Below are 13,248 nucleotides of genomic sequence, written 5' to 3'. Positions count from 1 at the left end.
CTATTTAAGACTGCAAACAAATGCTCAGAATGAACACTGAAACAAGCGTTGGCCATATTGTTAATGCCATTTTATACCTAGTTACACCTCTATGAGCCGAGACCAGAACAGTCTATTGATTTGCAACTCATTACTGCCCACAGAGAGTGAGACATGGCTTAGTGACTGAGCAGCTGCACAATGACCACATCAAAATGAGAGCCTGTGAGTTTCAAGTCTGCTGGAAAGAACAAACCACATATTTCATCTCTGGAGCGTAACACTGCACCTAAAAATTCAATGTATGCCACAAAAAAATTCCAGATTTCAACATCTTAAGTAAAAAGGACTGCTCCTGAATACAGAGGAACTAAAGCATAATGTGTAAGCACCCTGCTATTCCAGTCAGCCACATCACATTATCAGCTTAAAACAGGTATATTCATTTTAAAACCAGTCAGCTTTTCCTCCTGCATTGGTTTTGAGGGCATATCAGATACACATAAGAATGTGGTTTATGATCAAGGCAACACAGTCCTCCAGGATTAGAAGAAAAGTGAGAACAGACCTTCAATGCAAAATACATTGGCTGTCTTTGAACACAGACCAAAGCTGCTACCACTTATTTCCAACACCCAAAGGGCTGTAACTTTTCATGTGCTGCTCAAGAGGACCCTGTATCTACTGTAATCAGCATGTTGGAGCTGATAAAGCCAAGAACACTAGAAGTGAAGTTATCAGCAGGCAACACCAGCACAGGACTGACACTGGACCAGTGCTGAGACCTGTAAGTAGCAAGGAATTGTAATAGCTATCAGGCTGGCAAGATGCACAGTAAATTGTGAACTGGGTGCTCCCGGGCTGCAGGGAGGGAGGGAGGGAGCAACTCACAGCAAGGAGACAAGAACAGAACAAAATATCCCAAAACATCACTATTTCTGGAGTGGTGTTGAGCAAGATTCCTATGACTCAAGAGACCTCAAGCATGGCAGAAGTCTCCTTCTCTTCCCTATATACTTGCCTCTGATGCATTAGTAGTTGGTGTACTCATGGTCTACTTTCCAAAACATTTTTAAAAAATGAAAAAAATAAGATGGAAAATAAAGAAGTAGTAAAAGAGAAAAAACAAACCACACCACTAGAGGAATTTTTACTTGTATCTGAGTGAACTCTATGAATTTTGAATGAAACATTCCAAAATCCCAAGTAACTCTGGAATTCAAACTTAGAGCAAAACCCAAAAGTCTGCACAAAATTGAGAATTGCTTCAAAGATTTTGCAGTAGGATTTTTGTCGTAGATTTTTGCAACTCACGGAGGTTGCTTTGGTTAAGGGGGTTCAGAAAAGTAAAAAAACCCAAAAAACCACAAAATCAAAGCGAGATGATGACTTAGCTGTATCACAGCAAATTCATTTCAGTGGATTGGTCTCAGCACTAAGACCCAACCCAAACTATTCTATGGCTGTCAGTAATAGTGGAAAGCTGCCTCTGGCCAGAATGTAAATGATTATCAGATACAACTGAAAACGAGAAGGAAGGATGTGCATAGATGGGAAGGAAAAGTAACTCTGGAATCCTATTTTAACTAAAATCAAGCAGGCTTCTAGAGAAGGGTTTCCATCTTTTAGATTCAACAGGCAAGTAAGACCTAAATATCCCACATGATAACTAGACATAATAACTAGGGAATAACATTAAAAAGTCCAGTCGCCTCTGGAGCAGCTATCTCAGCTTTTAAACTATGTATGTCTGAATTGATCTACTGTCCATCTGGCTGTCAACACACACCCCCCAAATCTTGAATGAACACAGTAATTCTTTTGGTGATGCCACACCAAGTATTGGGTACATGAAGTGGTAACATAAACACAATTGAAAGCAGTAATGTTCAACTGATATATGTTAAAAAGAAATACTCCAGGAGAAAGAGAAGAAAGCACGTTTCCTTTCTTTCCCCATTACAAAGTTCAAAAGGTAGGGCCTTTGCCACTTATCTTAACACTTCACGTGCTATGGGCGGAGAGTGGATTGAGAACAGCCCTGAGGAGAAGCACTCAGGGGTGCTGGTGGGTGAGAGGCTGGATATGAGCTGGACATGTGCCATCACAGCCCAGCAAGCCAAACGTGTCCTAGGCTGACAGGACATCCAAAGCCCCGTGGGCAGCAGGGAAGGGAGGATTCTGCCCCACTCAGGTGAGACCCCACCTGCAGAGCTGCCTCCAGGCCTGGGGTCCTCAACATGAGAAGGACATCAGCCTGTTGGAGTGGGAGCAGAAGAGGGACACAAAGATGCTCAGGGTGCTGGGGCACCTCTGCTCTGAGAGAGGCTGAGAGCTGGGGTTGCTTAGCCTGGAGAAGACAGACCTGAGAGCCCTTTCCAGTGCCTGAACGGGCTACAAGAGAGCTGGAGAGGGACTTTGTACAAGGGAATGTAGTGACAGGACAAGGGGCAATGGCTTTGAGCTGAAAGAGGGTAGATTTAAAGATCAGGAAGAAATTCTTCCCTGTGAGGTGGTGAGCCCTGGCACAGGCTGTCCAAAGAAGCTGTGGCTGTCCCTGGATCCCTGGAAGTGTCCAAGCCAGGCTGGATGGAGTTCTGAGCAACCTGGGATAGTGCAGGGTGTCCCTGCACTTGGCAGGGGGTTGGATCGGGATGATCTTTAAAGTGTCTTCCAACCCAAACAATTCTGTGATTCTTTCCTCCTTGACTTTCTTCCTGACATTTTAGTAGATCAAATCAGTGCAGCCTTCCTCCCTTCCCTCTTTCCCTATCTAGGACACTTGTTCTACTCTAAATTTGTACAGGAACAATGAAAACCAGAATGACCATCTAACCAGGACTTCCAAGGGGAACATGTACTCTTTGTAGCAGCTGCCTAATACCAAAGAACCATAAAATATTGACATTTTTTAGGTTCATACCTGCCTAAAAACACCAAAATCCCCAATAATCCATTTTTTCCTAACAGTTTCCAAACTTCTTAGATGCTTAGAGGCTTTGTCACTGTAGTATCTCAATATCCCACAATGATTTTTTTTCCTCTAGAGGAAATTATCATAACCCAGTAACTACACAGGCAGTGTAAAACAAAAACTCCTGAGGTCAGATGACTAAAGAAGACAAATATTTTCCTTTGATACCAGTGACAGGCCCAGTCAACTGAGATAAAAGGCTTTGAATACCTTTAAAAGAATACAGGGCCAAGACTACACTTCAGTGTAGTTTTGTTTGTGTTTTATCCCCAAATACCACTCACAGCTAACCTTTCTGACCCCACTTACTCTTCCACTGGTAAAAAGTTCTGTTATGAATATTTTTTCTTAAATCACTAGCCTGTTATAAGTGGATCTACCTGAAGTTTTAGAAGGCTGGTGAGTTTTTTGTATCTATATCTTTTAAAGGTTCTCCTCTCCCCCAACCCAAAGTCATATTCAAAAGAGTCAAAAATCAAGACACAACACAGCTAAATTGCTATATAAAAACCTTAGCTGATTCACTAGAAGAAAATCCTTCCAGCAAAACTTTACTCTTGCACTTCTAAATCTGTAAAGCAGGTTAACACTAACAAGACTATGCCACTTCTTCTCATGACATATATAATCAAATATTTAAGCACAGAATAATGGATCAACTACACAATAGTGATGACTTACAATGCAGGCAGGAGTTCTGCTTGAAACAGGGAAAATGCATTTGTAGCATATAGCTGTTAAATGGTCTCATTTGCAGCAAATCATTCGAATCACTTGGGCTACATCCCACTTCTTGCTGGCATATTTTTTTATTACATCTATCTACTGGTAACAGAAGAACTTTTGAATCAAGCTCCTCTAGTCCCAGAACAATATTCTTAACTGCAAGTATTTATTTTCACTACAAAAAAATGCAAAATTCTTCCCTTTCCCTCCCCACCCCTTACTTTTATTAATCTTTCTGTTCCTGCTGTAGATAATTGCAAACATTTTCTATTCTTGGGCCTACAAAGCTTTTGCTGATGGTTTTTCTGTTGCTGTATCACAGCACATTCTGAACATGGACCAGATAAAACTGATGCATCCCATTCTCTCCAAAGATTATATGTAAGTCCATTGTGCTAAAACAGATTATTGATAATGAGAGCAAACATGCAAACAAACACTCAATATAAACAGATACTAGACAATATAAACAGATACTACAAGCTGATAATGGAATATTCCACAACTGCATGAAGGCAATTACAAGAGAACAGCTTGTTAGGAAAGCTCTGAAAAACCTATTAGTTACTTCATTTAGCAGAATTGCCTTTAGTCTTCAGTCTCCTCTTCATTTGGATAGACAGAGCTAATAATTAAAGTGCAAATCAGCTACATAAGGCTGAGTTCTATGGCTGATATATATGTGCAACATTACACTGAAGCTCCAAAGACTTTCTCAAAGTTTCAAATAGGATTCATGAGAAGGAAACAACATTGTTTGGGTTTCCTAGGAAAGCAGTCTGCACTGCTTTAGAGACTTTGTAAAGTCAACATTGTACAGAAACCACCCAAGTTCAAGATGTTCGATGCAAACACTCAACTTGCCTCTGCAAATAAAACAAAAAAAAAAATAATGGTGCTAAAATAGTACTTCTACAGCAGTAAGAAAGCTAGAAGATGACTCAAAACACTTTGTAAGCTTACCAGGTCTGGTAGCAATGCAGATAAATTGCCACAAACTTGAGTTGAGAGTTTGCAAAGTAACGTGCCAGAGCGAGCAAAACCACAGCTGGACAGTGAAACTCCCCAGTGGGTTTGCAATCTAGTAAGACTGACAGTGTAAAAAAATGTGGCTCAAATTAATTTGGAAATGAGTCATCATGGCACTCAGTCTTACCTGACAAGAATGATTTAAAACTCAGGGATGCTGCCATACTGAGAAAAGAGAAAAAAGCATAAAGGAATAAAAACTTTCTGTGAATATACTACTTTTTCCACACTTAGAAAATATGGTTGTCTGTCTGCCTAGAGAAAGAGTCTCCAGAAGTTTGTCATGCCTTGCTGAATTCTATGAATCTCAAAACTCTCTGTTAAAATTACAGGGTACTTCCACTAATACAGACATGATAAAAACAAGGCTAATTCACCTGCACACAGTTCCCTGAGGGCAAAATGATTAAGTTACAGTACTAACATGAAAAAAGTACTGACAAAAAGTTTGCATATTTCAGATATCCAAGACAAGTGGAACCTGCCATATTTTTTGCATAGGCCAAAGCCTGTAGATACATAGAGTGCTGAATTCAAGGCTGTGCAAATACAGCAAGTAACTACTGTTACAATACAAACTAACTCACAGATCTGAAAGCATAATTCTCTTTACCAAAGAAGCATTCCTTTCAGAATACTGTCAAATTTATTTCAAGAAGGTAAAAACATTTGTTTACAAAACAACCCTGGTATGCAGAGTGTTGAAAAGAAGTTTCACTGTGAACAAAACTCCCTCTTCACTTCTCTTTTATTAATAACAAACCCTAAGAGTTAATAGGAGTATTTAGTGATACAAATGTTTACCTGCCACAGATTAATCTACATCTTGTAACAAAAGGAAACAATGTTCTGAAAAGCACCATCACTTAACCTTCACTGTTTCTTCATATGATCAAAACCCAGCCATCCCCTGACAGGTCTGTTTTCCTCCCTGCCTGTCTCCTGGGTGGGACACTTATCCCAGACAACTCCAACTGCCTGAAACTGGAACCACAGACAAAAGATAAACTGTGTTTGTTGAGCAGTTTCTAATATCACAGCTTTTAACGGGTTTCGCAACAAACCAAGTCAATCCTTTCCCTGCAAGGCCAAGCCTCACCTCTCCACAAATCACTGGCAATGTAATGCTTAGAGAAGCTTTCCTTCAAGTCTTTATTGTTGAATGCACTTATTTGAAATTCTGCAGTCTCTAAGTACTCCACTTCTCTCGACAGAGAAGAAAGGGAACTAAAGCAGTTACAGTAAAATGCCTTTCCCATTGAAATCAAATCGTTTGAGTTTAAAATATAGCAAGTCAGCCTTACTACATTCACCAGAGAGGTAATCTCTGAGCACTTTTGTTGAATTAACCTTAATTCCTGAATTAGGCTGTCTCAAACCAAGCCACTCTTGTCCATACCAGTAAAGATATTACTGCTGTGCTTGTCCAGAGCACCAGAAATGATGCCCTGAGTCCAGGAGCAAGGTATACAAATGATACATAATGCTCACCTCTTATCTCATTTTTAAGTCTGGTGCTACCATACTGGATGGGGGTAAGTCCAAAACATTTTACAAACATAATGTGTGCTCACTTACCACAGAAAATTAGTATTATTTTCAATATCAGACAACTGGGCTTGATTGAAACCTGGTTACACTTAGTTATTGGAATTTTGAAAATTTCCTTGTACAAAGAGACCAGAGTCCTTTTCAGCACCTCTCAACAAAAAAACCCAAGCTTGAGGTAAAACTGTGTGCACTTCAACAGACTAAAATGTTACTTATTCAAACCATACAGGAACAGTGAAAACTGACCTGCACCATCATGTCCCCCTGCCACAGGCATGGAGACTCTAATTCTGAGTACACATAAAGCCAGAAAATCTAAAAAGCAATCCCCCACAGCCTGAACAGTAGCATTAACACCAGCAAAATATATCCTCCAGATGTTTCTGATATGCACATTTTCCTGACTTTAAATCTGAAGTGAATGGATTTCAGAGTTCTTGAAATAGGTAGGTGAGTAGAGAAGATTCAGTACAGATCCTGTTCACTTCAGCTTATGAACTGCATTCAAAAAAAGGAAAAAAGTTTAAGACAGAAAAAAGCACACTTACAAGACAGTCTGGAGAAAATATATACACAGAGTTCCACAATTATACAGCTACAAGGCTACAGTTGGATACTTTTTGTAATTAAGGTCTAAGACCTTTATCACTAATAAATGCTTACTTCACAATAAGACAACCCACAACTGTGAAACAAGTTTCTATTTCACAGGCACATAAAGCATTCCCAGTGTTCCAGTGATAAAGTGCAAATATGTATTTTGTTACATCATCAGTAGAGATACTTTTGACTAAGAACGGCCCCTGGCCACCTTTTGTTAAAAGAGAAAAAGCAGAATTTTCTATGCTGATCTCATTCACCTTACCCTTTTATTAACAGCATTATGGATTTAGCGAATAGAATAGAATAGAATAGAATAGAATAGAATAGAATAGAATAGAATAGTCCAGTTGGAAGGAACTGACCAGGACCATCTGGTCCAACTGCCTGACCACTTCAGGGCTGACCAAAACTTACAGCATGTTAAGGGCACTGTCCAAATGCCCCTTAGACACTGACAGACTTAGGACAGATACAAACACCTCTCTAGGGAGCTTCTTCCAGTGTTTGATCCCTCTCTCATAAAAGAAATGTGTCCTAATGCCCAGCCTAGTCCACATGCTTGTTTTAAGGGAAATTTGAGTGCACCCCTCTATACCTGTGAGAGCAGGGGGGTTTACACCAGGACCAGCTGCATGTCTCTGATACCTGAAGGAACTAATTCATCGCTGGAAGCACGAGATCCTGTTCTGGCTAACTAAACTGTTTCAGGGATGGAACCAAAGCACAGCAGCTGAAGATTGAATTATAATGTCAGTGGGAACGCATCAATGGGATCGCCGCAGAGGATGCCTCCTCTCAACTTCGCTTAGCACCAGCAAAGCCACACAAAGCTCGCCGGCAAGAAGTTCGGGGTTCAAGATCTATTATCCTATTTTGTTATCCTGCTGTCCTAAGCACGACATTCGGCTCGCTATTTCCTACAGACACAACCCCAAGTTTGCCCGCTGCCCTTAGAAAGGGGGGGAGCGGTGAGGAGGCAAACCCCGCCATCAGATAGATCCCTTTGCAGGCTCCCTGTCCCCACCCGGAGCTGCGGAACCCCAAAAGCAGCCACCCCTCCTGGCTCCCCCGGGCCCGGGGACACCGCCGGACCCCAGCCCCAGAGCGGCGGCGGGGCACTCACAGGTCACGATGGGCTTGTTCTCCATGGTGTAGATCACGGGGGGCTTCTCCCTGCCCTCCTCCTCCTCGGCGGGGTCCATGAGCGGGCGGGGTCGTCAGCCCCGGCTCCCCCGGCCGCCCGGCGCCATGGACACACGGCCGGGGGGCTGCACGGGCCGGGCCGGGCCGCGATGGTGCTGCCGCTGCCGCCCCCCCCCCCGCCTCCCCCCACCCCCTTCCCCGCGTCCCGCAGCGCCGCTCCGGAGGGGAAGGCGGGCGGGAGAGGCTCATCCGCTTCCTGGATCACCGCGCTGGCATTACCGCTTCCGGGGAGCGCCGCCGCCGGGGAACCCGGAACAGGGCGCTGCGGCGGTAGCGGGGGGAAGCGGGCCGGGGAGCGATGGGGTTCCTGAGGGGAGCGATGGGGTTCCTGAGGGGAGCGATGGGGTTCCTGAGAGGAGCGATGGGGTTCCCGGCCGGGGAGCGATGGGGTTCCTGAGGGGAGCGATGGGGTTCCTGAGGGGAGCGATGGGTCTCCCGGCCTGCGCCGCCGGCAGCCCCTGAGGGAGGGCGTGAGGCGTCTGAGGGTCAGAGCCCCCCGGGCCACCCCGAGCGCTGACAGCCGCCGTGACGGGGTGAATCAGAATAGTCCGGATTGGAGTGACCTCTGGAGATTGTCCAGTCCAACCCCCTGCCCAGCAGAGTCACCCAGAGCAGTGACACAGGGATGTGTGCAGGTGGGTCTGCAATGTCCCCAGACAGGGAGACTCCACAGCCTCCCTTGGCAGCTGTTCCAGAGCTCTGCCACCCTCAGTGGAAAGAAACTCTTCCTCGTGTTGAGGTGAAACGTCTCATGGTTTGGTTTCTGCTCATTCCTCCTTGTCCTGATGCTGGGCACCACTGAAATGAGTCTGGCACCATCCTCTTGGCACCCATATATAAATATGGACATATTTCTATGTATGGATGGAATCCCCACTCAGCCTTCTCCAGACCAAACAGGCCCAGCTCCCGCAGTCTCTCCTCATAAGAGAGATGCTCTTTATTAAAACGAATCTTATTTAAATTTGGTTCAGGACTTCTGTGAGGCTTTGGTGGATTTCCTGGGCAGCTGCCTGTGTCATTCCCATGGCTGTTCCCAGCTAGTTCAATGGAAATGCATTAAGGATCATACTTTCCACTGACCTCAAATATATAAATGAATATGGCCCTTGAAGTTCAATGGTTTATAATATAGGGGTTTAAATGCATAGAGGTAATAATACCCCATTACATTTCTGTAGGGTCTAATTAGTGGGACTAGACTTCAGTGCTCATAAAATTGAGCCTTGTTTTACTTTAGACTGAGATGCTATTCCTTTAAGTAAATCTACTGTTCGCCTTGCTCATCTGCAGTTTCTTCAGAATCCAGAATCCTAAACTTCAGAAGATTTACACTTTCTATCTCAAATAGAAGGAAATAAAATCTAGAAGAGTATACTGAAAGTAGTCTACCAAGGGGTAAAAAATAGAAAACACTGCATACATGTGTTAAACCAAATGTAACCTCGGGTAGGACTATAAGGAATCTGTGAATTAATCCTAACTTTTTATTGCAGAGTGACGTGCTCAGGTGGTTTGGGTGTTCAAGTATTTACAGAAGTTAATTCGTTTAGAATTTTCTTTCAGTAAAACCTTAACCCTATTTTCTGGACTTATACCGTTGATTCAAAAATAATTATAGCATCCTGGTAACATGTTTCATCCCTTAATACTGCTGAATACTTCCAGTTTTCTCTCTAATGTTTTACTGTGGGGATTATTGTTTGTTTCCTAGTCTTTGGATATTTTCACCAACGTTTGCACAGAAATTCACCTTGGTTGTAACAAGACTTGTTTCCTTGGCACAGTCAAACATTACGATTCTTCTACAGCACAATAAAATGTTTTATCTGATTTCCAGGTTTAGATGAGCACCTGTACTCATTATGAGCACAAATATTTTTTAGTGCTGTGAGAATCAAGACTTATCATGATACAATTTTATTTTAAAAGTGTTAGCACTTACACACTGTTTTACAGGATAAGTATGTGGCAAACACAGGGTTTGCTGAAACAGAAAAACAAAAACACTCTGTATGCACATATGAAAAATCAGAAATTCCTCCCAGTAAGCTCCAAAATAACTCACTTTGTGCATCTGTCAAATGGTCCTGCACAGTCCTGAACAGCACAGGTAGAGAAACAGGCAAACCCAAGTCAAATGTCCTTATCCCCTTTTCTCAGAGATTAGAGCTAAGGCCAATAGTTCATTGGGATTAACATCTTAATCACTACAGAATTTGATAAATACTCAATTTTCTCTCTCATTTTTATGGTTGCAGTGTAGCTGTTTCTGTTAAAAACAAACATAAGCATCCCCAAAAACAACCATCCAAAAGAAAACCCCTGTCCTAGCCCTGCTTGCTGGTTTTGATAGCACATGAAGCAAATACATCTCCATTTGTAGTTTATTCCTAAATCATCTTCTCCCCCCAGAAAAACAAGAGAGAGACACTCATTAATATAGGCAAGAAGACTAAGGAAAACCACTTTTCATTTTCTCTCAGATGTTTAATTGCCAAAAATACTTGAAAGTCAAATTGACATGGAAGTGAAATTGCCTGGTCTCTGATGGGAAAGGTAGATCTTTTATAGCAAACTAAACAGAGAAAAAAAATAAAGTATCTGGAATCTGGGACTTTGACAATGTTGTGCTTTTACCTTGCATTTTGAAATGAATGGATGTAATTTTGCTTTGGGGGAAAATGTGGGAAAGGGAAAAAGACCACTTGAAGAACAACTAGAATTTTGCTTTCCTCTTGCTTTTACACCAACTAAAATTCTGTCTCTACTAGAAATCATACATGTCTTAGGTGAATATTATTAATTTCATATCCACAAAACACAATCATATTACAGACACCAGGCCATCATGGCAATACAGTTCACTCCAATTTTTCAACCTCACATGCTTGGCAAGATAAAATGTAATTCTTGCCTACAAATCAGTCTCTTTAGCCAAGCAAATTCTCTCCACCATTCCAGATTGTTGTGTATCAGGTGCCTGAAACTTTTCTGTGCCCACATTAGCAGAGCAGAATTACACCTGCACTTTGAATGAGGAGTCAGTAAGAGAGGAGGAGCTGAATTGAGGTACTTTATGGCCAGGCAGAGCCTGTACAAGTGCTTTTACATATCAGCATAATCATTTCTATTCCAGCCACAGGCTTAGTGCCCAAGTAGGTCACCTCTGAGACGGGACTTGACTTTGAGGCACAGTATAAAGGAGCAGATTAATCTAGGAGGCTTCTGTATGACTGGATGGAAATTATATATTACTAGGCCAAGAGGAGTTTCCTGGTATCCAAGTCTGTGCATCTCATTTTCCTGTGGATTTCAGGTCGGTGTGGGCAGAAGGTCACAGCAGCCTTTCCTTTCATCCCTACTCCACAGTCTGGCTTCTGCACAGAGCAGAGGTGTGCTGACTGAGCAGGGCACAGCACACACCAGCAACTCCCTGGGGTGGGAGTTCACAGGAACAGGGCTCTGGTGGATGACAACACACAAAAAACAGGAAACACACCTCAGAAAAACGGACTCTCTCTCTCCCAAAACAAGGCACATAAACTCACTTGTTATATGTGAACACCAAGACTCTGCACATCACACTCACTTTGTTTAACTGCACTTCATTCACTGTTTCATTAGTAGTAGCTGTGTCTATTCTTCCAACTTTCACTTTGTGCCCTCTGGTTGTGCAGCCATGTCACTTCTCCCTCAGTTCACCGCTTCTCTCAGCAAGAGGATTTATAAGGTATCATACAGAATTTAAAATTTTCCCCCATCAGAATTTTGCACAACTGTTCTGTAATGTTTCTTCTTATTGATGACTTAGAGATTTCTACATCCAATGGTCACTGCCACCAGGCAAACCCATCAGTACTGCCTGGCTGGGTTTGGGTTAGGCTAGTTCCGTGGGCAGTTTCTGTGGCTTTTGGGAACTCTCCCTCCTAGAAGAGGAATGAAGTCTGACTTGAAAGATGGGAATTGTTTCAGAGGCAGAAACTGGTTTCAGCGGTGCTGTTTGTGTAAATTGTGTGGTGTTTAATGTAAACTAAGGGTTAAATTTCTCATTGTCCTGTTCTGTCATATTTCATATGTTTGGAAGCACAAACCCAGTGCCACAGGTGTCAGGCAAACAGAGGAAGTCAACATATCCCACAACTTTTTCTGCTCCTGAATTTCCATTTCCTTTTTCCCCTTGCTCTTCTGTTACTGGTTTGTTTAAATGATATTCTCTGCAAGGCAGGACAAGGAATTTCATTGTCTCTGTAAAATATTTAGCACTTTAACTTGATCAAAATAAAACAGAGCTGTACCCTTAAGAACCATATCAAAGAGATTAATGAGCTCAGTAACTGCAAGAGAAGCAGCAGTGGTTTTCATAGGAACTGGATCCTATGTCTCAGGTCTCCCAAAGAGCAAGAAGGTTAATTAAATCCTGGCTCTTTGTTGTAAAATTAAATCCTAAAATATCATGTCAGTCTTCAGGTCCCTACTGGGACAACTCTTGTTGAATTTCTTTCAAATATTTAAGCAGCAGGAAAATGGAAGGAAAGCAGTTAAAGTGTATCCCTAATTGCCTTATGTTTTGATGCAAGGTCCATTACAGGGGAAAATCCACATTTGAAAATGTTCCTGCTGAGTTTGAAAATTGTTCTATTTTGGGGAGGCAGAGAGAGAAAAGATAAACAGAAATAATGGTATTGAAGAAAGGAAATTATCAACAGCAGGCAAAGGTGTGATAGGAAAAAAGTAAAATTCTTATGCCAGGTTTCAGTCAGGGTGAAGACAAAACCAGCAGTGTCTACAGGACAATTTGATTTCCCCTCTCCAGTGTTGTCTGTCTGTTGGCCTCAAGGATAATGGGGACCAAGGGGTATCATGGGAGATACTAGGATCCCAGGATTTGCTAGCAGTAACAATAATGAATTTCTTGTATCCTCTCATTCACATAAAATCCAAATAAACTTCTTCCATGAAAAATCTTATCTTTCTATTCTCCACATCTTTCCACACTATAACATTTCTGTTGGATGTAGTGGGTTGACCCTGGCCAGCAGCCACACAACCACTCACTCTCCCTTCCCCAGCAGGACAGGGCAGAAAAGAGGAAGAGCAGATGTGGGAATGCACATGGGGTGAGGTAAAAACAGTTTAATAGGTGAAGGAAAGAGACAGAAATGAAGTAATCACTCACCAGC

General features: G+C 42.4%; 1 protein-coding gene and 1 long non-coding RNA gene across 2 annotated transcripts in view; one reads left to right on the top strand and one right to left on the bottom strand.

Moving 5' to 3' along the window:
- The window catches only part of TRAPPC10 (trafficking protein particle complex subunit 10), a 38,396-nt gene extending 30,189 nt beyond the window's left edge, over positions 1–8,207 (bottom strand). The window contains exon 1 of the mRNA XM_085046755.1: positions 7,986–8,207. Within this exon, the coding sequence (XP_084902881.1) occupies positions 7,986–8,064 (79 nt within the window). The 5' untranslated portion in view covers positions 8,065–8,207. The remainder of the gene's footprint in view (positions 1–7,985) is intronic.
- Positions 8,208–8,265: 58 nt separating this feature from the next.
- Positions 8,266–13,030, top strand: LOC146444119 (uncharacterized). Its single transcript, XR_014848412.1, has 2 exons — positions 8,266–8,804; positions 9,040–13,030. It is a non-coding gene; the product is annotated as an uncharacterized LOC146444119 (long non-coding RNA).
- Positions 13,031–13,248: the final 218 nt, after the last annotated feature.

The sequence above is a fragment of the Lichenostomus cassidix genome, chromosome 1, assembly GCF_008360975.1.
Source record: "Lichenostomus cassidix isolate B80296 chromosome 1, HeHo_3.0, whole genome shotgun sequence".
NCBI lineage: Eukaryota > Metazoa > Chordata > Aves > Passeriformes > Meliphagidae > Lichenostomus > Lichenostomus cassidix.
The sequence above is the reverse complement of the archived record's forward strand: the minus strand, read 5'-3'. Positions and strand labels throughout refer to the sequence as shown.